The sequence below is a fragment of the Nicotiana attenuata genome, chromosome 3 (genome assembly GCF_001879085.1).
Source record: "Nicotiana attenuata strain UT chromosome 3, NIATTr2, whole genome shotgun sequence".
In the NCBI taxonomy this organism is placed as follows: Eukaryota; Viridiplantae; Streptophyta; class Magnoliopsida; order Solanales; family Solanaceae; genus Nicotiana; species Nicotiana attenuata.
The window spans coordinates 63738557-63763493 of NC_031991.1; the positions used below are offsets into that span (position 1 = coordinate 63738557).

General features: G+C 41.3%; 1 protein-coding gene across 1 annotated transcript; it reads left to right on the plus strand.

Annotated features, from left to right (window-relative positions):
* On the plus strand, positions 18209-23942 carry LOC109223932 (splicing factor 1). Its single transcript, XM_019388430.1, has 9 exons — positions 18209-18384; positions 19352-19676; positions 20512-20637; positions 20717-20756; positions 20848-20930; positions 21503-21571; positions 21682-21735; positions 21978-22106; positions 22259-23942. The coding sequence occupies exons 2-9, from the start codon at positions 19392-19394 to the stop codon at positions 23882-23884; spliced, it is 2412 nt and encodes an 803-aa protein (XP_019243975.1). The 5' UTR covers positions 18209-18384; positions 19352-19391; the 3' UTR covers positions 23885-23942.

The window sequence follows — 24937 nt, forward strand, 5'->3', positions numbered from 1 at the left end:
TTCCCTAATTTTCACATGCTAATCTACCCATAATCTATGTATTTAACTCATGTTGTGTAGAAATTACTTACCTCAAAGTGCTAGGTGAAGACCCTCTTCCAAAAGCTCCAAAATCGCCTAAGAGTATGAAGAAAATGAGCTAAATGGTCTAAGTCTCGAAATTAATAGATGAACACAGGCCTCTGATGTCGCATTTGCGACACCAGGTTCACAAATGCGAGGGTCGCAAATGCGAAGCCTGCTCCCCTCCAGCCATCATCGCATTTGCGACAAGAAGATCGCAAATGCGAGCTTCGCAAATGCGAAGACTCCATCGCAATTGCGACCCCTGACTGATTTGGCCCATTTCGCAAATGCGATAAGGGTTTCGCAAATGCGAACCCTTCAGGCCTCGCAAAAGCGACCCAATCGTCGCAAATGCGAATAATCCCCCAGCTGGCCATGTTCGCAAATGCGAACGGAATCTCGCATATGCGATGATAGCATTTGCGACCAAAGCATCGCAATTGCGATCATACCAGTACCAGCAATCCTATTTCTTAGCAAATCACTCTGAAGCTATCCCGAATCTCACCCGAGCCCCCGGGGCTCCAAACTAAACACTCGTACGAGTCTAAAAACATAACACGGACTTGCTCAAAGCCTCAAATTACACCAAACAACGCTAGAACCATGAATCGTTCCCCAATCCAAGCTTAATGAACTTTGAAATTTTCAACTTCCACTTTTGATGTTTAAACCTATCAAATCACGTCCGATTGACTTCAAATTTTGCACACAAGTCATATTCGACATCACGGACCTACTCCAACTTCCGGAATCGAATTCCGACCCCGATATCAAAAAGTCCACTTCCGGTCAAACTTCTCAAAAACCTTCAAATTCTATCTTTAGCTAAATGGCTCCAAAATGACCTACGGACCTCCGAATTCACTTCAGATCGCGCTCCCAACTCCAGAATCACTATACGGAGCTATTCACAGACTCGAAATTCCAAACGGACATCGATAACACTGAAATGCACTTCAAGCCAAACTTAAAATTTCTTCTGAAATGCTAACTTCCACAATAGGCGTCAAAACGCTCCCGGGTTATCCAAAACCCGAGCCGGGCAAACGCCCAAGCCCGAAATCATCATACGAACCTGTTGGAACCTTCAGATCCTGATTTCGAGGTCGTTTACTCAAAAATCCAATCCTGGTTAATTCTTTCAACTTTAAGTTTCCGAAATGAGAATTCTCTTTCCAAATCAACTCTGAACTTCCCTACCCGACCACGCGTACAAGTCATAATACCTGAAACGAAGCTGCTCATGGCCTCAGACTGCTGAACGATGCACTAGGGCTCAAAACGACCGATCGGGTCGTTACAAACGGTGAGGCCAGGAGCCGGTCGAGGGAATAGGATCATAGACGAAGAAGCTGATGCTCAAGTCAAATACAACAGACTACGCAAGAGGGTCCATGACTCTGAGAATGAGCACCGGGAAATACATGAGACAAATATGAGGTTTATCGAAGAATGGAAAGAAATGGTTGTCACTTTCAACAGAAAGTTGGAATATCTGGGCGAGGCTTAGTGGAGCTGGAGGGTAAAGTCATAAAGAGGATTGAGGATTGCCAGAATACTGAAGGAAGCGAAGGAGGACATTTGGCTAGAGCCTACCTGCTGCTGGGTCTGCGCGAGCTGGGGAACCTATACGATGGAGTTACGAAGATCGAATCTGGGGAAGGTCCTTCTGGGACCAAATAGGCTAGATTTATTTGCTTTCCTAAAATGTAATAAGGCCAAGTGACAATAGTGACTTACTTTTCTATTATCTTAGTGTCGTTTTGGGATTCATCTATTTTTAATATTATGAAATGAGGCATTTGCTGGCATCTAAAGTTCTCCAAATCTATTTGTCGCTAGGCCTACCTCGGGCACAAGGAGGCTCCCAAATTAGGACACGAATTTACATTCTCACAATATGTGTTTAAATACTGCAAACATTTCAGAACCCTTATTGACTTGTTTTCCTTTTATTCTTTACTCCCATCCCCTAAGGTTGGTTCACTCATACTAGCATCATCAGCGTATCATACCAGGTCTAGAGGCCCTCCACCTCCTCCTCCAAGCAATACAAAGAGCAAACGGAAGGCTAAAATGGACGACTTAAGTGGTATTCGAAAGGAAAATGCGGAAAATGCAGAAACTTCAGATGGTCGGAGTACTCTGCCACCGAATGATTTGGTTCTAAGATTAGAACAAAAGATACTGGAGCTACAAGGAGAACTTGAGCAGGTCCGCAACTTGGTGAACTTATCCCTCACTTTGAATGTTCCCGACATTAATCAACAAAACCCAAAGAACCCGGCACCTCCTCAGAATACACCAAACCAACATCCACAAAACCCTCCTGCACCGCATCAATACGCAACCCCACCTCAGAATCTCAATCCCTTACCGGTACCAACTCCGCCATAACACCACCATCAATCAATCCAGTACCCACCAACCGCCACTTACCACACTCCCCAAAACACACCACAACCCATTCCCGATCCTCAAAACTCAACCAATGACCATCACTACACCCAAGTCCCTGGCACTCATCAAAACAACCCCATATATGTGGAGACCATACCTCACTCTACTCAACCAACTTCCTATACACCAGAATCAGCTAAGAAGGACCTGTTCATCAAGAACATGGCCGAAGAACTCAAGAAAATGACAAGTCGGGTTCAGGGTGTCGAAGGGGGCAAAGGGATAGAGGGTTTGAATTATGAAGAGCTATGCATACAGCTGGATGTAGAACTACCAGGGGGGGTACAAACCTCCTAAGTTCGAGATGTTTGACGGTACAGGTGATCCCAGGGTTCATCTGAGGACCTATTGTGACAAGCTTGTTGGAGTCGGAAAAGATGAAAAGATCCGGATGAAACTCTTTATGAGGAGTCTTACTTGAGATGCTTTGTCCTGGTACATCAGCCAGGATCCCAAGAAATGGTCCAATTGGTTGAGTATGGCATCAGATTTCATGGATCGATTCAGGTTCAACACAGAAAACGCACCAGATGTTTTCTACATCCAGAATCTTAAGAAGAAACCCACCGAGACTTTCCGCAAGTATGCTACTCGTTGGAGGTCGAAAGCGGCCAAGGTCAGACCATCTTTGGACGAGGAACAGATGAACAAGTTCTTTGTCAGAGCACAAGATCCGCAGTATTATGAAAGGTTGATGGTTATTGAAAACCATAAATTCTTTGATATCATCAAACTTGGGGAAAGAATCGAGGAAGGCATCACAATCGGGATGGTAACGAATTTCGAGGCATTACAGGCCACGAATAAGGCATTGCAATCAGGCGACATATCAAAGAAAAAAGACGTTGGGGCAGTAATGGTGGCTCAAGGCCCGAAATCTCCACTTACCTATCGAACACCTCCACCCACATATCAAACACTACCATCTACATACCAAGCACCACCACCTACATATCAACCATCATCTCCCAGATATTTCCAACCAACCACTGTCTATCATACCTATAACTCCCAACCATCTCATTTCCAGTCACCTCCGACTCGCCAAAATTATCCAAGACCAAGACCCAATTTTGACCGCAAGCCACCCAGACAATACACCGCTATTGCTGAACCCATCGACCAGTTGTATGAAAGGTTGAAAGCCGCAGGTTACGTCACTCGTGTTCCCGCTGTGGCATTAGAGAATCCATCCCAATGGGTCAATCCTAACAAAACTTGTACGTACCATTCCAGTATGAAGGGGCATACCACTAACGAGTGTCGAGTGTTGAAAGATAAGATCCAGACGCTGATTGACAACAAGGTCATACAGGCAAAGGAAGCCACACATAATGTCCGCAACAACCCCCTCCCTGATCATAGAGGTGGTGGGGTACATGTGATAGAGACGAACGAAGAGTGGGACCCTGAGGGGTCAATTGGGCTTATTCAAGAAGGCGATGACTTTAAACCCTCAATCACACTTACTCCTATTGTAGTACAGACTCAGTCACCAATCGAGGTTGAGGTAGCCACATCAGTTCCATTTGAGGTAGAGGTGGCTCCACCCGCGGCCACCCCTGTTCCGTTTGAAGTAGAAGTGGTCGCACCTTTTATAGTGACTGTATCAACCCCACCTCCTTTCAATTCAAAAGCAATACATTGGGATTATGTTGCCGAAGCTCATAAAATAACCTTCCACGAGGATGAACTACCACCTGAAGGGTTGAATCACAATCGAGCATTGCATATCACGGTGTAATTTGAAGACAAATTCATCGCCAGGGTTTTGATTGATGGAGGTTCAAACCTCAACATTTGTCTGCTGGATACTCTGAAAAGGTTGGACAAAGGTTTTCATGAAATATGAGCAGGAAGCATGAACGTGAAAGCTTTCGATAGGTCTCGAAGGGCCACGATTGGGGAAATTAACCTTTGCTTGCAGATGGGGCCAACTTGGTTCGACGTTGAGTTTCAGGTACTCGACATACTAGCCTCATACAATCTTCTGTTGGGATGACCATGGATACATGCCGCTGGGGCCATGGCTTCCAAACTACATCAAGCCGTGAAATTTGAATGGAATCGTGAGGAGGTGATCATTCATGGAGATAGGAGTAACCCCATTTACACCAGCCAAACCATCCCGGTTATCGGAAACAGAAGAAGGCTAGGAGGAGAAACCTATCATCACATTGAACGTGTCAACGCCGTTGAGAAAGACAAATGGTGGAGTAGAAAAATAGAAAGCATACTGACATGGTCTAGGTATGAACCCGGTAAAGGGCTTGGGAAGAACCTCCAGGGTATTGCTAAACCGATACAACTGAAGGGTCATGGCACTACCTTTGGGCTCGGAATCAGTACACATGGAAAGAGTATGATGATTGGTCGCCTCCATGGCGCGGAGCGTATTACCCTTTCGAGCAATCGATGCCACATCTGGATCAAGCTTTTCACCAAGCTGACATAATATGGGGAACTGCAAAAGAAGAGGCATTAGCTGGGTGAAGAATTTGTTCTTGGAGGACGAAGACATGGACTGTAGTGCAATGATTGAGGAGGAGGAGGAGGAGGAGGAAGAGGGCCTCACTATTCAGACTGTGGAGAAGGGAGCTGTTCTTAGGAACTGGACCGCCACACCATCCCGGGCCCGCCGAGTCCCTGGGTAGCTTGGCAGATTTTATTTCTATAGTCATTCTAGGCATTTAAGATTTTCAGTAACTTTGTTTTAAAGACTTGTTTGTTTCAAAATAAATGCTCGACCCATCGAGTCGTACTTGTCTGGATGTTTTTCAGTTTAATCAAATGCATTGCTCTTTATTATTCATTATTATTTTCTACACTTTTCTTTCTACAGCGTTATTATTACTTTTCCTGATGAATCGGTGACTGTGACATGTAATGAGGCAACGCAATATGAGGATAGTGATCCGGATGAAGAAGACGAGATACCCGAGGAAGTTGTCAGGGAGGTTGAAAACTTTGAGAATAAGCCCAAGTCCAACCTGGACGAAACCGAAGCAGTAAAATTGGGGACGCTGAGACCGTCAAGGAGACTCACATCAGCATTCACTTGTCACCAATAGAGAAGGAAAAATACATTCATTTCTTAAGGGAGTTGAGGACATTTTAGCATGGTCATATGATGACATGACAGGTTTGAGCACGTCCATAGTGGCTCACAAGTTACCTACTGACCCAATGTTCCGCCAGTGAAGCAGAAACTCAGAAAATTCAAACCAGATATGAGCCTGAAAATCAAGGAGGAGGTTACTAAGCAGATCAAAGCCAAAGTTCTCAGGGTGGTTGAGTACCCAACCTGGTTAGCCAACATTGTGCCAGTTCTGAAGAAAGATGGGAAAGTCAGAGTATGTGTTGACTATCGAGATTTAAACAGAGCAAGTCCCAAGGACGACTTCCCACTGCCGAATATACACATCCTGATCGACAATTGCACCAAGCATGAACTTCAATCCTTTGTAGATTGCTTCGCGGGTTATCACCAGATTTGGATGGACGAAGAAGACGCAGAGAAAATCGCTTTTATCACACCATGGGGGGTATATTGCTACAAGATGATGCCTTTGGTCTAAAAAATGCTGGGGCTACCTACATGAGAGCCATGAAAACCATCTTCCATGATATGATACACAAAGAAATAGTGGTGTATGTGGACGACGTCATTATCAAATCCAAGAGGGTCGCAGATCACATAGCAGACTTGAGAAAATTCTTTGATAGGTTAAGGAGGTACAACTTAAAGCTGAACCCCGCAAAGTGTTCATTCGGGGTTCCCGTAGGAAAGTTATTGGGATTCATTGTCAGCCGTCGAGGGATCGAGCTAGATCCGTTGAAAGTCAAGGCCATTCAGGAATTACCACCACCTAGGAGCAAAAAGGACGTGATGAGTTTCCTAGGACGTCTCAACTATATCGGTCGCTTTATAGCACAGTCCACAGTCATATGTGAACCCATCTTCAAGATGCTGAGGAAATATGCCGAGACAAGCTGGACCGAGGACTGTGAGAAAGCTTTTGACAAGATCAAGGAGTACCTGTCCACACCACCAGTTCTGGTCCCGCCAGAACCGGGATGACCTTTGCTACTCTATCTATCTGTATTGGATGGAGCCTTCGGATGTGTTCTGGGACAACATGACGAGATGGGGAGAAAGGACCAAGCCATATACTACTTGAGTAAGAAGTTCACGCCTTACGAAGTACGGTACTCTCTGCTGGAACGCACTTGCTGTGTTTGACCTGGACGGCCCAGAAGTTGAGGCATTACTTCTGTGCCTATATCACATACCTCATATCCAGGATGGACCCTTTGAAGTATATATTTTAGAAACCCATGCCGACTGGAAAGTTGGCCAAATGGTAGATACTGTTAAGTGAGTTCGATATCGTGTACGTAACTCAAAAGGCAGTCAAAGGACAAGCATTGGCAGACCATCTCGCTGAAAATCTGGTGGGAGGAGAATACGAGCCCTTAAAAACGTATTTTCCTGATGAAGAAGTGTCGTTCGTAGGAGAAGACACTACCAAAGCATACGATGGTTGGAGGATGTTCTTTGACGGAGCTGCAAATTTCAAAGGAGTAGGCATTCGAGCAGTTTTGGTATCAGAAACGGGTCGACATTATCCGGTATCTGCTAAACTCAGATTTCCCTGCACCAACAACATGGCGGAGTATGAGGCCTGCATACTAGGACTCAACATGGCGATCGACATGAATATTCAGGAGCTGTGGGTAATTAGTGATTCGAATTTGTTTGTGCACCAGGTACAAGGAGAGTGGGCCACCAAGAATTCAAAGATATTGCCATATCTGCACCATGTGCAGGAATTGAGAAAGAGGTTCACAAAGATAGAGTTTCGTCATGTACCTAGAATTCAGAATGAGTTTGCCGATGCAATGGCCACCTTGTCATCTATGATACAGCATCCGGACAAGAATTTCATTGATCCCATCCCAGTAAGAATCCATAATCAACCGGCTTACTGTGCTCATGTCGAGGAGGAGACGAATGGAAAGCCTTGGTTCCATGACATCAAGGAGTATTTGGCGAAAGGAAAATATCCGGAGCATGCAAACCACACTCAGAAACGCACACTCAGGAGATTGTCCAATCACTTCTTCCACAGCGGAGGAAACTTGTACAGAAGGACTCCCGATTTGGGATTTCTAAGATGTGTCGAAGCAAAAGAGGCTTCTTAGCTACTCGAGGAGATACATGCTGGGACCTGCGGCCCGCTATGAGTGGTTTTGTCTTGGCCAAGAAAATACTTAAGGCCGGTTACTTTTGGATGACCATGCAGACAGATTGCGTCTAGTATGTCCGCAAATGCTGCCAATGTCAAGCGCATGCCGATATGATAAAAGTGTCACCGAATGAGCTCAATGCAACAAGCTCACCTTGGCCATTCGCCGCCTGGGGAATGGATGTCATCGGTCCGATCGAGCCCAGTGCTTCAAACGGGCACAGGTTTATTCTAGTGGCCATTGATTACTTCACAAAATGGGTAGAGGCTGCATCTTTCAAAGCTGTAACCAAGAAAGTCATCGCAGATTTTGTCAAAGATCGTATTGTTTGCCGATTCGGAGTTCCCGAGTCCATTGTTACTGATAATGCTGCCAATCTCAACAGTGATCTGATGAAAGCCATGTGTGAAACTTTCAAAATCAAGCACAAGAATTCCACAGCCTATAGACCGCAGATGAATGGAGCCGTAGAAGCCGCCAACAAAAACATCAAGAAGATACTAAGGAAGATGGTAGAAAACCACAAACAATGGCACGAGAAGTTACCCTTTGCTCTGTTGGGATACCGCACCACGGTTCGCACATCAACTAGGGCAACTCCCTACATGCTGGTTTATGGTACCGAAGTTGTCATCCCAACCGAGGTAGAGATTCCTTCTTTAAGGATTATACAGCAAAACCGAACTCAGCGATGCAGAATGGATAAGGAGACGCTATGAACATTTCGCCCTTATCAATGGAAAAAGGATGAACGCAGTATGTCACGGTCAACTTTATCAGAACAGAATGTCCAGAGCTTTCGGCAAAAGGGCCAAACCGAGACAATTTGCACCAGGACAGCTGGTGCTGAAGAAGATCTTCCCACATCAAGATGAAGCCAAAGGGAAATTCTCTCCCAACTGGCAAGGTCCTTACATGGTTCACAGGGTGCTAACAGGAGGAGCACTCATACTTGCAGAAATGGATGGAGAAATCTGGCCAAAACCAATCAATTCAGACGCAGTCAAAAGATATTATGCTTAGACTATTTACATTTGATGTAATTGAACTACGCTTGACCTAATTCCCATTTAAGAGGGGATATGTAGGCAGCCTTATGGGTTCAGTCATATCATAATAAAATTTCCATTTTCCCCAAAATCAGAAACTGGGGCAGAATTTTGAGGAGGACCCTCATAATTCCGAAGCAAGTCCAGCCAACGCCAACATATGTTAGACAGTCAGAAATCGGTTAAGAAACTGGGGCAGAATTTTGAGAAGGATTCTCAAAATTCCGAAGAAGGTTCAACAAGGGTCGTTACCTGCAAACGGCCGAAGGTTCATCTACCAAACTGGGGCAGAATTTTGAGGAGGGCCCTCAAAATTCTAACATAAGAAAGCTGCAGTGTCTTTGAAATGTGTTACAGTCACTAGTTCATCCAAATTACTTGATATTTCAATATGTTTCTAAATAACTCTGTTGTGATCAATAATTGCATATTTTCGAAAACTCTATTTTCGTACAGTCAGGTGTTATCCAGGGAAACTCAAATGAGGCCTCTGGAACGGAGCATAGCAAAACCAGCAGACAAAGGCACGAACCAACCTCCCCTTACGGAACTTATAATTTTTCTTTGCGCGCAGGCACAACTGACGTAGCGATAGCATTCGCAAATATATATACACAAAGCAAAGTCACTATCGAACGGGCCACCAGAAACTGAACGTATCCCAAGCTAAGAAATATTCTACCCTTATTTGCTATTTGTTCTTTGCATGGGATTAAGCCATGTCCCGCATCCTGCATGAGGCTAATCCCTGCCTCCATATTTGCATGAGGCTAACCCCTGCCTCCATACTTGCATGAGGCTAATCCCTGCCTCCATATCTGCATGAGGCTAATCCCTGCCTCCGTGCCACATCTGCATGAGGCTAATCCCTGCCTCCATATTTGCATGAGGCTATCCTTGCCTCCACATCTACATGAGGCTAATCCCTGCCTCCACACTTGCATGAGGCTAATCCCTGCCTCCATATCTGCATGAGATCCCTACCTCCATATCTACATGAGGCTAATCCCTGCCTCCGTGCTTACATGAGGCTAATCCCTGCCTCCACATCTGCATAAGGCTAATCCCTGCCTCCGCGCTTGCATGAGGCTAATCCTTGCCTCCATATTTGCATGAGGATAATCCTTGCCTCCACGCTTGCATGAGGCTAATCCCTGCCTCTAAAATTGCATGAGGCTAATACATGCCTCCATAATCACATAAGGCTAATCCCTGCCTCTGTGCTTGCATGAGTCTAATCCTTGCCTCCATATTTGCATGAGGCTAATCCTTGCCTCCACACTTGCTTGAGGCTAATCCCTGCCTCCACATTTGCATGAGGCTGATCCCTGCCTCCGTGCTTGCATGAGAATAATCCCTACCTCCACACTTTCATGGGACTAAGAATTGTCCCTCCTTGTACAAATGTTGCTCTATTCCGGTACTATCTATTTGCTTTTCTATCGGGCTAAGCTTTGCCCTTCATTTCACAAGACTAAGCCTTGTCTTGTTAACATCATGTTATTGCATCTCATGGATTGAAATATCGCCAATCTATCCAAAGGCATCATAGTCTAAAGGAATCATCCTCATAGCCGGAAGACACCATGTCGTGGCCTGAGGATCTCTCAAATTTGCATATCATCATTCAAAGGCGTCATGGTTCGGAGGCACCATCTGCATGGCCCGAGAACACCATTTCATGGCCTGCGAATCCCTCACCAAACAATTCATAGCCCAGGACAGCATGGTCTGAGGACGTCATCCTTAAACCATCCGAGGACAACTCTCATGGTCCAAAGGGAATCTGCATCATGTTTAAATTTTCACACAAATATATGTTCGTAGCATCTCTTTATCTGCAGGTGACCAGTAAACAACCGCTATCCTAGCAGGAGAGACCTCGCTCCAGTTCTTCAGCTATCTCAAACCTGGACCATTCACCATAACCACTCTTGCTTACAGTCCGAAATCTCGTGTCCGTTCTTGCGATGACTTCATCGGTACACTCCGCCAATGAATCCAGAACTACACATTGCCTGATTCCTATAAAACCAGGGATATTTAGGCAGCTCCAAAACCAGAGTCCGGCCTCTATCTTTCAAAACATCCCATCTGGTCAAAATTGGCCATCATTTCTTTACCCGGAAACTCTTTCATCCTTCCTAGATAAAGAGGGGCAGTTGTTGATACCCAATTTTTCCTATAATGTTTTCAAAACTATGCTTTGGCATCAATTAGCATTTTTCATACAATTTCTTCATTTTAAAATATTTTAACTAATTTCTCCCAGCATTTTATTTATAAAACGATCACTAATTGTATCACAAATAATTTTATAATATTTTTTGTGGTTTAATTTTATCATCTGCATTTGTACTAAGTTTCAATTGTTGCACAAATAGCCACTTTTGTATTTTTAGGATGCAATTGCAATTACTTTGCAATTATAGCCTATGCATACATTATTACATTATTTCACTCAAAAAAATAGCCTTTTACATTTTTTTGAATATTAAGTAATTAGTTTAAAATATCTCCAGGCATGAAAATTATTTTTTACAGCCTATTAGTTATTTTTAAAAAAATTTTATCAATTAAATCAAGTATATAACAAATAGCACCTTTAACCATAATTAAATTCGGACCCCTGGCCCAATCAAATACACCCCTAGCCCAATTAAAACCCCAACCCAATTAACTTCACCCAAAACCCTGACCCAATTTTATAACCCGCCCAGCCCGGAACCAATCTTGGCTTGAGATCAACGGTCCAAAACAAACCTTCCTTTTTTATCTAACCTAACCCCCGAAACCCTAAGCCATTTTTTCACCAAACAGCCGCCCTGAAATCCCCTTTCCTCTCCAATTCTCTCAGAGACCTAAACCTAACCCTAGCCGCCGCCACCCAAAACCAGCCCTAATCCCTGTGATTCCTACTCGGTCTATGGCTTCTCATGGCTGTACGAGGCCTCTACTTGTCTCCTATCTCCCTGGTTGTTCGATTGTGTGGTTTTTGTGGAAGGACCTTGAAGAGATCTGTTCCAGATCTCGTTTAAGGCTCTTCAAGAGTTTGTCCATGGTCTGTGAGTGATTTCTATCGAAGTCTCACGGTTCAAATCCTTGATTCAAAGGCCAGGTCCTCTTACCCTTTCTCTTTTCTTCAAGAAACCCAATGTTTGGACTCGAATCGGTTCAAATCTCCGTAGATCGGGAACGATCCTGAGTTCATCGTTGATTTTCCTAAAAGTTCCTTTACTTCTTTACTAGTTAATCGATGTATGAATATTTTTTGTTATATTAGGGTTTGTTTTCTTGTTGTTTGTTGGTCGAACCTCTAGGTATCTGAAATATTTTTAAACTTCCATGGCTACTCTTCTGGGTTCTTTTACTCCTTTACTACAGACCGATTTTTAAACACTATAATACTTCAGGTTTTGACTTCTATGACTTCTATTTGTTCGAATTTCTGTATGTTGACATGCCTTCAAGTTTTCTTCTTTAAGTGTTTTCAAACTAGGGTTTTACCCCTTTAAGTTTTCTGCAAAAAAAACTCTAAGGTATTTGACTGTGGTTCTCTTTACTTGTTCGACTAATTTTTCACATCTATGTTTTAATCCCTAGGGTTTCTACTTATTTCACTAATTATTTCAATATTTTGCCCGTTATTCGTTAGTTCTGTCAATTAAAAGGGATTGACTGATTTTATTTGCCTAATTAGGGTTCAAATTATATTTTTTTGCCGAGATTGGTACTTCTCTGTGAATTCTTTCCTTATTTGTGACTCATGACTGGTACTACTTGCCTTAATTGGTTTATTAGCCTGATTTATGGGATTTAATTGCTTTAACCGACTCCTAGAGGGTCTTTGATTGATTTATTTACCTTATTGAAGCTGTAACTTGGCTGTTAATTGATTCTCCCTAATTTAAGGGGTGCTTTCCGGATTCTGTTGAATTATTTGATTGGGTGTAGCCCTAATTAACTATTTAATTTTACTTGCATACCTTATTTGGAACTCTTAATTATTCTTTGCCTTATTTGTTTTGCTCTGCTAAGTGCTATATAATCTCCCAATTCTGACTTTTGAAAGGACACGGGCATTAGTTCATCAACATTCTCACACTCTCAAAGCTCTCTATTCTCTTCTGTTACTTGTAATCCTTACTAATCCAGCCGGCTGTAAGCCAAGGCTGGCTATTTGCACCATCTCTACTCTATACTTCGTATCCTTTCTTTAATTGGTATGTCCTGATTCAATTCAAATTCCAAAACTATGTGTTTCTTTGTTGTTTCAATTCATTAGTCGTGACTTCCAATCCTGTTTTTTTGTTTTACTATCATGCGTTCAATGTGTAATCAACATGCCTAGATCACACTGCCTAACTACTGTCTCTCTTAGCATATTGGAGTTTGTTCTGACTAGTATATTTATCCATAAGAATCTGTTTACTGTTTAGCATGCCCAATCCTGCCTTGTGATAATTGCATGCGTACTGTTTGCTCATTAGCATGTCCAAGCTACATTGCTTGTTTACTGATTCACCCAGCATGTCTTAATTCTGCTTGTTCTATTTGTGATTAGTATTTCCAAACTATGAATGTTTTCATGAAGTGCTTGCCTAGTTTGTTCATTTAAATCTTGCTTACTCTATTTCACTAATGAGATCCTGCTAAGTCATCTAGCCCTACAAAGTACTCTGATTGTGTGTTCAAGATCTATGTGTTCTCAACATGTCTTTGTTGTAACCTTTGTAATTAACTTGCAATTTCTTGAGAAGCTTGTGCATCTGTTTGCTTATACATTAGGGTGTATTTTATATGTCCCCAAATCCCTTTCTCCCTATATGTAGAGTCTGTTTGTCCAAAAGTGTTTTTGAAGTTGTTTGTTTTGTGACTTGCACTCTGATTTCAAAAATGTTCTTCATGTTTTTCTCAAACTGTTTTACCACTCAAACTAGTACTGGTTTCAGAGAATCTCTTCACTCCTAAGACTCTTCTTTATACTGTTTACCAAAAACTCTTTCAAATCATGTCAAGCACTCTCATTTATTCTTAGGTTATTAAGTTCTGCCCCTCCGGTATGTGTACTGCTTAGAGGTCCATGAGACCTATCTGAACTCTGGCATATCAGGGCTGGCACTTCCACACTGCACACAATCAGTCTTTATTTGAGAAAGTCTGGGTGTGAGCACTGCCCGGGATCCTTGAGATCCTTAGGGAACTCTGACACACCTGGACATGAATTGGGCTATGAAATCTTGGGCGTTTGAGACTAGTGAAGGCCTGGTACACCAGGATTTGCTTTGGGCCTACTTCAGGCTCCCTATAGCTTAATTTCTATTCTATTCATGTAATTTTTTATTCAATCATTGGTTTGTAATAATTATTTGTAAATAGATAAGGGTGACTAGTGAAAGGGAGGGTAGTTATATACCACAGGTAAAGATGGGTAGATAACATGCCTATAGGGTTCATTTCGTTCAAATGTGTTTGTTAGATAACATTCCTATAGGGTTCATTTCGTTCAAATGTGTTTGTTAGATAATATGCATATAGGGTTCATTTTGTTCAAATGTGTTTGTTAGATAACATGCCTATATGGTTCATTTTGTTCAAGTGTGTTTGTTAGATAACATGCCTATAGGGGTTTCGCTTTGGTCAAATAAATTTTGCTTCCTTCACCTTATATATAATTAGACATCATGCCTATAGGATTAAATCAGCTTTAAGCATAGAAATCATGCCTATAGGATTTAAAATCAGCCTTAATCATAGAAATCATGCCTATAGGATCTAAACCAGTTTAATTAGAAATCATGCCTATAGGTTCTGAATCAATTAATCAATTATCTTACTCGTTTCTTTAATAGTCCTCAACGTTGTGTTAATTAATTAATAGAAAACATGCCTATAGGATATACGCACTTAGGCAAGCCTTAGGGCGTTAAAATTGAAACCAATTCTGTTTATGTGTGAAATTATCCAGGTTTAACAAGCTGTAAAACCAGTAGGCAAACTGGCTAGGATCCTGCTACTTCCCTAAAAAACAAACGCTGCATGTTCTGTTTTTTTTGTGATATCATGTTCTTAGGATTTCTGAACTTCTTTTGAAAAAGTTGTGTTTTAGACGTGCTGTTTGACTGCCTATATACATGCGGAGGTAAAATGTGAGCCTTCTAAGTGTATGTCTTTATTTGTTTGTCCTATATGTTATTTGCCTGTCGCCTAGACTTTTGCCTTTTTATAAACATTAGGTTGTCTTGAACTGTCCAGATTTAGGGGGTCCCAAATTCCTCCAGGACCATAAGAAAGGGACGGGTAGCAACACGCTTAGAGGTCGTTAATTAAACTCGCTCATATAACCACTAAGGGGTGGGTAATGGGTAGTAAAAAGATATAATGACTGCGCGCTAATGTCACGTGTAGCCCCCCATTGAGGAGTGATTACCGGGCATTGCATGGGTATGATCGTGTAGGCTAATCAACCTAGGACTCCCCTTTCCCAATTCCATATGTGTTTAAATTTAATAAACTTTCTTCTCTTTACATATACATGTTCAAATTGTTCAAATCACTCTCTTGCTCCCATCGCCTGAATCGTACATGTATTTAGAATGTGAAAACATACCTTTATTTGCAAATATGTGTTGAAACTATTTACTTGTTCAAAATGACTGATTCATATAAGTTCGGCTGGGACCCACCGTTGTGGACCGCGAGGGATGCCTAACACCTTCCCCTCAAGGTTATTTCGAGCCCTTACCCTAATCTCTGGTAATGCAACTAGTTACATGAGTTAATTACTTTAGGTGCCCTAACGGACCATAATCTGTTAGGTGGCGACTCTTCAAAACATCAAATTCCCAAAAGGAAACGAGTCGATTTCCCATGAATGTCGAAATTCGGACTTTCTCCGCGAGGAGGAAAAAAGGGGGGGCGACAACGTTCCGAGATATTTTATTGGCGTACTTCTCATGCATTGCATTCATTTATACATGTACATTGACCCATGACTAGACGGCGTTATATACGCGTATATATATGTATATGGGATATGGGAAAAGGTTACGGCGTTATATACGCACCACCACCTGATCAGCTGGTATACGCTAATAATTTTGCCCACAGTGGCCGAGATGATATAATGGGATGCCCTCAGAGGCTTGATGATGTTATGAACACATGTACCTATGCACGACATGGCATTCATACGCATATGCATGACACTATAAGTATCAAATGCTATACAGAGTTATCCAGACTTACAGGTTGAGTCATGTACTCCATGTTTCTTTCATGTCCTTTATATATTGATTTACATGCCTTACATACTCGGTATATTATTCGTACTGACGTCCTTTTGTTGTGGACGCTACATTCATGCCTGCAGGTATAAGTAATCAATTTGATGAGCCCTCATTGTAGACGAGGTTAGCATTCAGCGAAGGATTGGTAAGACTCCACCTCATTCGGAGTGCAGCCGGGTCTATGAGTCATCGTGTCAGAGTTTTGCTTCAGACTTATGGGTAGGACGGTACCCTGTCCCATTTGATGTCAAATAGAGGCTTTGTAGACAGGGGTTCATTTTGTATAGTATGTCAGAGGCCTTGACGGCCCATATGTATTCATGTTTTAAGAAAAATGATTCAGTGATACAGTATTTTCCACTTACAGTTGTACATTACGAGTTATGGCCATGTTGGCCCATGATAGTTGCAGAAGAAAAAAAATAAGTTAGAGTGGTTCGCTCGGGCCAGTACGGCACCGGGTGCCAGCCACGCCTCCCCAGGTTTGGGGCGTGACACTAATATACATAAAAAGTGGATATATTCATAAATTCATATTGCATGATCTTGAAATGCAAGAAAATAAACTCGAAAGTTATGGCCAAGCAATGAGTATTAGTCGCTATGCAGTTTTCAATGGACCCACAAAATTTTAGGCCAATTAGAGTCTGTCAAAAAAATTATACAAAATCAACATATACATAGAGTCGTGCTGCTTGATCCCAAAACACTAAAAAAAAATCCGAAAGTCATGACAAAGTAATAGTACTCGTTACTAGGCCGTTTCTTATGACCTGCGAAATTTTAGGCCAATTGAAGTCTGTAAAAAAAAATCTATAAAATCAGCATGTACTAATACACATGAAAAAATGTATATAATAATAAATTCATGTTGCATAACCTCGAAACGCCATAAAATAAAATCGAATGTCATGGCGAAGCGATAAGTATTGGTCACTAGGTCATTTCTTATGGACCTACAAAATTTCTGGCCAATTGGAGTTCGTCAAAAAAAGTGGATATGATCATAAATTCGTGTTGCATGACCCCAAAATACAAAAAAGTGAACCCGAAAGTCATGGCGAAGATGAGTGTTGGTCACTAGGTCGTTTCCTATGGACAAATGTCAGGCCAATCAGACTCCGTCAAATTTTTTTTACAAAATCAACATGTACTAAGCCATTGATTAGGGACACATGGAGGAAGGAGAGACAAGTAGAGGGGGGACCATGAGCTAACTCCGCCGATTTGGTGAGTTTTCGGGCGAGTTCAATGGCAGTGAAAGGCAGAGAAGTAGGGCGCGTGACTGATTTGGGTCTTTAGGATTATAGTTTGGAGACTATTACGGTTTTATATGGTTAAGGGGAAGAATATGGGCGGTTGGATTAGGAGTGTTTGGATGGCTAAGATTAATTTGAAAATAGGGTGGGTCAAGTGGGTCTAGAGTTGGAACCGATTGGGCTTGTGGGTACCTGAAATTAGGCTTAGAAAGTTCAAATTTGCGCCTAATCCATGTGATTTTAGTATCAAAATTGGCCCTTTTAATTATACAAAAATCATAAGTTCATTAGCCACAATTAATTACTCTTTCTCAAATAAAAAAATAGTATAAATTGATTTAAAATGGATAGTGATGAGGTATTTTTGGGTATTTTCCAACATGAAATTAAAATAAAAGTGGAGAAAAATAGGTTAGTATTAAAGTAACATTAGAATAATATCACTACAAAAATATGAATGACTTTAAATTAAAATGAAAATATATAATAAGATGAGAAATACTATAAAATAAAACTTTTTTTATTTTAAATTTTAAAATACTAAAATAATAAAATAAACTAATCACTTAGTAATATAAATAAACTTTAGGAAAATTGAAACAAACTCAAATAAATAAGTATAAACTACTAAAGTAGCTTAAATGGTCAAAATTATGTGTTTATATACATAGAGAGAGGATTGAGATTGACAAGGGCAAAAAGATATTGAGGAGAATAATGTCAATTACTTAAAGTTAGAGGAGCAGTTTTGATTTTTAAAGTAAAGTTTGGAACGTAAATGACAAATCAAAAAAGAAAAAAGAAAAAGATCACTGAAATTATAAACCCTTATTGCATTCACCCTCAAAAAAACCTCCACTCTCTTCACTCGACTCTCAATCATCCTTTTCACTCTTCAATTTTCACACAAAATCCTATTTTTTTCCTCATTTTTTGCAATCCAAAATCGCAAATTATCCTCACCATGTTTTTGCTTCTGTAGAGTACACTTCGATTGATTCTATTAAGGTTCTTCATCTCTCCTTTATAAAAATGTTTTTTTTTTTTTTTTTGTTTGTTTAGGTCTGAAATACGAAGTGGGTTTTGAATATTAAGGTTCTTCAATTCCGTGGATTTCATACCAATTTTGTCTATGCCATGGAAATTGGAATTTATGTGGTCTATGTAATGCATATAGGAGATTAGTGAAGGCCAAAAGTATACTGGATACCCTGCCTCATATTCATTTCCAGTTGCCTTTTCTAAGATTTATGATCTATGGAATTTGTAAAGAGCTCTTTATGTTGTAAAAGGAAAAACAACTCCATATAATTATTTATCTGCTAATGCTTTTCCTTTATATGTGTAGTAAAATAGCACAAATAGTAGTTTAGTTATAATGTGGCTTTTACCTACTTAAATTTGGTGGAATTAGGTGGTGTGTTGAATAGCTGCCTCTTTTTATTTTATCTTTAAGCTCTTGAACTAATATGTGTTGATATAGCTGTCTACTACTACAACAACAACAACAACAACCCAGTATAAGCCCACGTGTGGGGTCTTGGGAAGGGTAGTGTGTACGCAGACCTTAACCGGGGTAGAGAGACAGTGCCAGCAACCTAAGAATCAAAAAAATAAATGGAAAAGGCAGTATCGATAATCAGTACAATGGAAAGGTACTAGGCAACCGGGGCAGAAAAACAGTACGTACACAAGAAGTACCACTAACAAACTAAAGCAAGACACTAATAAACTATCCTAACATCCTCAACGGGGAAGAAAAACACTCAACTACCTACTAACCTATGACTCTAATGCTCGCCCTCCAAACCTTCCTATCTAAGGTCATGTCCTTCCTAGCTGTCTAATGATTTAATTACTTACTGTCAGAATTAGATCAATATTAGATAGGTTACTTCGATGTTTTTGTTCTTGAATCATAAGTTTTTCAATTGGCTATGATTCCCAGTAGATTGTGACCATAAATATATTCCAGGCGTTAGTATACCGAATACTGGGTGTGCTTAATAGGAAGCATGAGCGCCAAACTTGAGCAGGCATCTAACCGCATTCAGACGGCTGCTTCATCTGCAACATCATTGAGCAGCCCAAAGATCTCTATGTTTGCTAATAAAACTGGATTTGTCATACCAAAAAACAAGTTAGCAGGTTCATTGGTTCCGGTATTTCGAGGAGGGAAAAAAGGAGGTAGTGATTCTGTAAATGAAGAGAGCACGAAACAGGTGCAAAGGAAAACCAAGTGGGGCCCTGATCTTACGCAAGATACTACTGTCAGAAAAGCAAGAGCCTTGGCATATCAGGTGCTTTAGAATGCTTTGAAATATATATGTAGTTACACTTTTTATTGTTTTTTACATTCCTTTTAGTCTTTCTAGCATCAGAAAGAAATAACCTTTATATTCCTCATCAAAGAATATAAACTGCCATTAATTCAAACTCAGCATTGTAGGGACGTGTCAAAATTACACTTTTTTCGTGCTCCTTCAGTCTATGTAGCACAAGTTTCCCATATAGATACAAAAGAATCATACTTCATCAAAAAAAAAGATACGAAAGAATCATGACATTGTCATGCCTTTTCCTATGAAATCCACAACATGGGCAAAGGGTACTGACTGCCATAAAACCTCACTTTTACTATGTTATGGAATATGCATAAGTGCACACTTACAGTACGTGAATAAATCTGTACATATAATTTGTGATGAAGAAGTGTGTACATATTATTCTCAAAGTGTATACATATTATGTTACATTGATCAATTCAAAACAGTAGATACAACACACACATATTTATGCGACATGAGGATCATCCTAGATTTGGAGTTGATGGTTGTTCCTGTTCTTCTCAAGTGGATTGTTTCTTGAAGAACTTTGTATTTCTATTGAGTATTGACTCCAGCATCCCAATAACCCCTCCCAACAACCACCACACACACAAAAAAAAATGTTTTGCAGGCATTTAAGGCCCCAATTTTATGGGAAGGAGTTTTATTTCTTGGTGGCAATTAAAGACTTCCCTTTGTTCATTGGTCCTAGGAGTCAGTGCATTCTTTGTGAATGGCTTTTATGAATTCCTACTCCAGGTGCCACTAAGTGATATTGCTGCCTTGTAATGGTACAAATTTTGGGCAGAGTCGGGTGGATCAAATAACACAGCTACTGAGTTCTAGGACTTTGGAGGGTGAAGGCAGCAAGGACGCACTGTCAGCCTCCCCTGCTAAAGAGCATGACTCTTCGGACCATCAACCTAATGATGAGGTAAAATAATTTATAAGATTTTTTAGTTGCAAATTTTGCTTGGGTTAGCTTCAAAAGCTGATGTCTTCTGTGGATGTAGAGTGTGAGTTCACTGGAACTTGAAAGACGGGAAGCCATTGGTATGTTGTGATTGATCCCTTGAGTCACTGGCTTTTACTCTTCCATTATCAAGTATTACCATACAAATTACCTGTTTTTATACATTTTCAGGGGAGATTCTAAAACTGAATCCCAGCTATAAGCCACCTGCTGGTTATAAGCCTGTACCCAAGGAGGCAAAGATCCCATTACCTGTAAGTTCAATGCAGTTTCTGGCACTTTGTTTTTTTCTTTTTCTTTTCTCCTTGTAGTAGCTTCCATTTTGGGTTCTGTGAGTTGATTCTTAATTTTTCGATAAGGATCATCTGTATTTTATTGGACTCCACTTCTTGGCTTAAAATTACTACTCTAGTAACTACTACTAAAATCTTATAAGATTTGAAAATGCATTAATATCAATACGCATGATTGGTTGCCTTGCAAAACAAGAAAAACTATGCACTGTGGGTGATTAATGGAGAAATTGTTGTCCGTCACCTTGCACCAACTCTTGCTTCCACAACAAAAAGGAGCAGCTTAAATATGAAACGGAAGATGTACACCTTTTTAATTGACCTATCTTTTATTCTATACTGATTGCCAAGAGTTAAGCTTTATTGATATATTAACTTATTCTAAGGTCAAGCTGTATGATACAAGTATGGGAATTTGAAAGCATATTAATCAAGAGACATGAAATTAGATTCCTGTAAGACTAAGCATAATTCTCATTAAAGGTGAAGTGGTAGATCTTCATGAGGCATCTCTCTACATGTTTTCAATGCAGATCAAAGAACATCCTGGGTACAATTTTATAGGTTTGATTTTTGGCCCTGCTCATAAGCAACTGGAAAAGGTAATTAATTTCTAGCATCCAAGACCTTGAAGTTTTACTTATTGAGTAGATCGCATAGTAGTCGAGAGTTCCTGGTCAACATTGAGTATTTTCTGTTTACTGAAAACCAGGAAACTGGAGCTCAAGTAAAGGTTTATGGTACCAAAGCAGATACTGGAGAGAAGGTAACGCCCCCAATTCAGTCCGTCATTTATATTTTTAACTAGGTAATTCTTCAAATAAATGTTTAGATGGGCATTTGAACACCACTTAACAGGAGCTTTATAAAATCTATGTTCTACTGCTCCCAGTATGCAATCTATCGTCGTGTTTGGACTATCAAGTCTCATATACGAACGGCAACAGCATGTTCCTATTATTCAACTTTATATCTTGAAAATTAACCTCTGTGTTACATCTGTCCCAGATAGAAGCTACTTCTGGTGAAAATGACTCTGGTGCTTATGAGGAAATGTATGTCCAAGTATCAGCAGAGACATATGAAAAGGTTGACGCTGCAGTTGCTTTAATTGAACTTCTGGTTACCCCAGCTTCAGTAAGTAAATAGTAGTATGTTGTGTTTTACTCGGTATTATTGTCAATGTCAGTGTGGCAATTCAGTTTTTTTCCTTTTTCCGTGCAATAACGTTTTTCTTGAAACTTCGTTTTGGTTGTGTCATAAAGTTAAGTGTTCCATTTGGCTCTCAGGTGACTCCAGCGTCGACTACCACAAAAACGTCAGGTGACGGAGAAACTATTTCCGGTGAAGCAACACCTGGCCCAACGACTCCTCCTGTAGTAAATCAAGGGGTGGCTCAACCAGTTGTGGGGACACAACCTGCTCAATTACAAGGTCATTTTCAGCCATATCAAGGACAATGGTTTCCTGGACCTGCATCTCAGAATCCAGTAACTCCATTTCCAGGACCCATTAACTCCTGGAGTTCTTCAGCATCCCTGGTCAGCAACCCTCACCAAGTATCTCCATCACCTACCAACCCGCCAAATGCACCGTCACCCTTTGGCCCGCCACAGGGTATGGCAGATGGATTTGGTTCAGTTCCGCGAAACCTTTTTTGTAACTCTAGCCCTCAGGCACCACCACTAATGCGGCAGCCTTTCATGCCTTCCACTCATCTCGGACAAATTGGTGGACCTAGACATCCGATGCCATCTTTAGGGTCCACACCATCTCAATCCAATATGACTCCACCTCAATTTTCTCAGAGCCAACCGAATCCAACAGGGTTTCCACAGGGGTTGAGATCTGTTATGTCTTCCACGCCTCAGTCTATCCCTCCTATAGCATACTCAGACCGGCCATTGACCCCAGGCGGGAGCTCTCCTGGATGGTCACAGTCACCATGGAACACCCAGACGGGTCAAGGAAGTCATCATCTTTCTTCACGACCAATGGGTGTCTCTACGGGTCCGCATATAAATGTTTTGCATGGCCATAATTTAGCACCCCAGTCATCTGGACCAGCTCCATCTACTAATTCTGTTTTTCAATCTCAAACACGTATGCCTCCTCCAATGCATCCATCTTCAGGATCTACGCCTGCTCATTTCTTGAACCACCCTGTATCTAGCGGACAACCAGTCATGCATAATCTCTCACCTAATCCAACTCCTGGAAGTTCTCTTAATATTAATTCTATGAGACCTCCTTCCTCTGGAGCTCCAAAACCACTGCAGACCAGTATTGATTTTACATTCCAGCCTCACCATCCACAGAATCCAGCCTCTCAAGTTGTTTCCAGGCCAGCTGGTCAATTTGGTTCTCAGGAATTTTCACCTCCAAGCCAGATGATGCGCCCTTATCTACGACCAGCAATAGACAGTACAAATCCCCCACCTGTTAATCAAGGATTCCCAAGACCTCTATTAAGCAATCAGATTAATCAGCCAGGACCACACATGTCACCTGATTTCACTCGAGGACCTGCTGGCCCTCTCCCTCAATTTAGGCACCCGCCATTTTCAAATCAGGGTATAGCTTCACCTACTGGGCCACAAATGCAACCTCTGAACTTTAGGCCAGCTCCGAATCCTGTAGGTTCTTTCCCTCCTAGAGTAGGAAACCCCATGCCTCTTCAGCAAAATAATCCAACTGCCATGCTTCGACCACAAAATTTTGAGGCTCCCAACAATGTCTTCTTTCGACACAGTAGGCCTGCCTCCAGCTCCTCTGGAGCACATCAAATATATGACCCCTTCTCGCCCACTTCTGTCCCTCGGCGTCCTCCTCCTGGTGGTAATCCGGCAATGGTAGAAAAACAAGAGAGTGATCCTGAATATGAAGACTTGATGGCCTCTGTTGGAGTTAAATGATTCAAGCCGCAAGTTGTTCTTTGATCTTCGAGTTGATCGCCTACCCCCCCCCCCCCTTTCCCCCGCTCCTGCTTTAAGCAAAATTCTATGTTGTCCATGTATCGCTGATAATGCTTAATATGCAATTCGCTTTACTGGAGGTCATAGAGACTGTAACCAACCCCTCCAATTTTCCTTCCTTGTATTGCAGAAAATGCTTTCTGATAGATATATTTTACATGAGAAGTAATGTGTTTAGGAAACACCGCTATAAATGATGCATATCCTTACTTGCTTGGTGCCTGCTTGTTGAAGGAATTTGGGTGGATGGGGAATGGTGTACTAGCACAGTAGTACCTATTTTGCAGAGATTACAGCGCATGGATTGTTTATGCGGTGAATAATAATGTAGAATTATTTTTGCAGGGAACAATAATGCAATGATTGTTATGTGGTGAGTATTAATACATGGATTGATATAGGAATGTAGGATTCCCTAGAAATGCAGCGTAAAACTGCGTACAATCGACCCTTGTGGTCCGGCCCTTTCCCGGACCCCGCGCATAGCGTGAGATTAGTGCACTGGGCTGTCTTTTTTTTTTTTTACTCTCTACTCTTATCCTCGTAATGCTAATACATATTCTAATCGCTTATTCTGCCTTGTATAAAATAATACTTATTTCTCATATAACATATACCAGAATTAGTATTACACGTTTGGTTTATGGTATATAACTTCCCCAAAAACCAAATGGTGTATTAATCATATGGGGATTATGTTATTTATGCAGAATAACTAAGTATTGTATTCTATACTTTGTTGCATACTATTCGATGCCTTAAATTGTTGATGGTTAGTTAGTGAAAGTCAATGGACAATAGACCTGCCCCTTTATCCTTATCCACTTAAATACCAAAATTTTGTTTATGATTAGATTCGAACTCGTTACATGTGTCTAACATGCATATCATACGCTGCTCGCTTATCATTGCATTGAAGCCATGGCCGGCCCGGGGTTGGGGGGGGAGGGGGGGGGTAAAGGGGGCTTAACCGTTTTTAGTCACGTTACCACC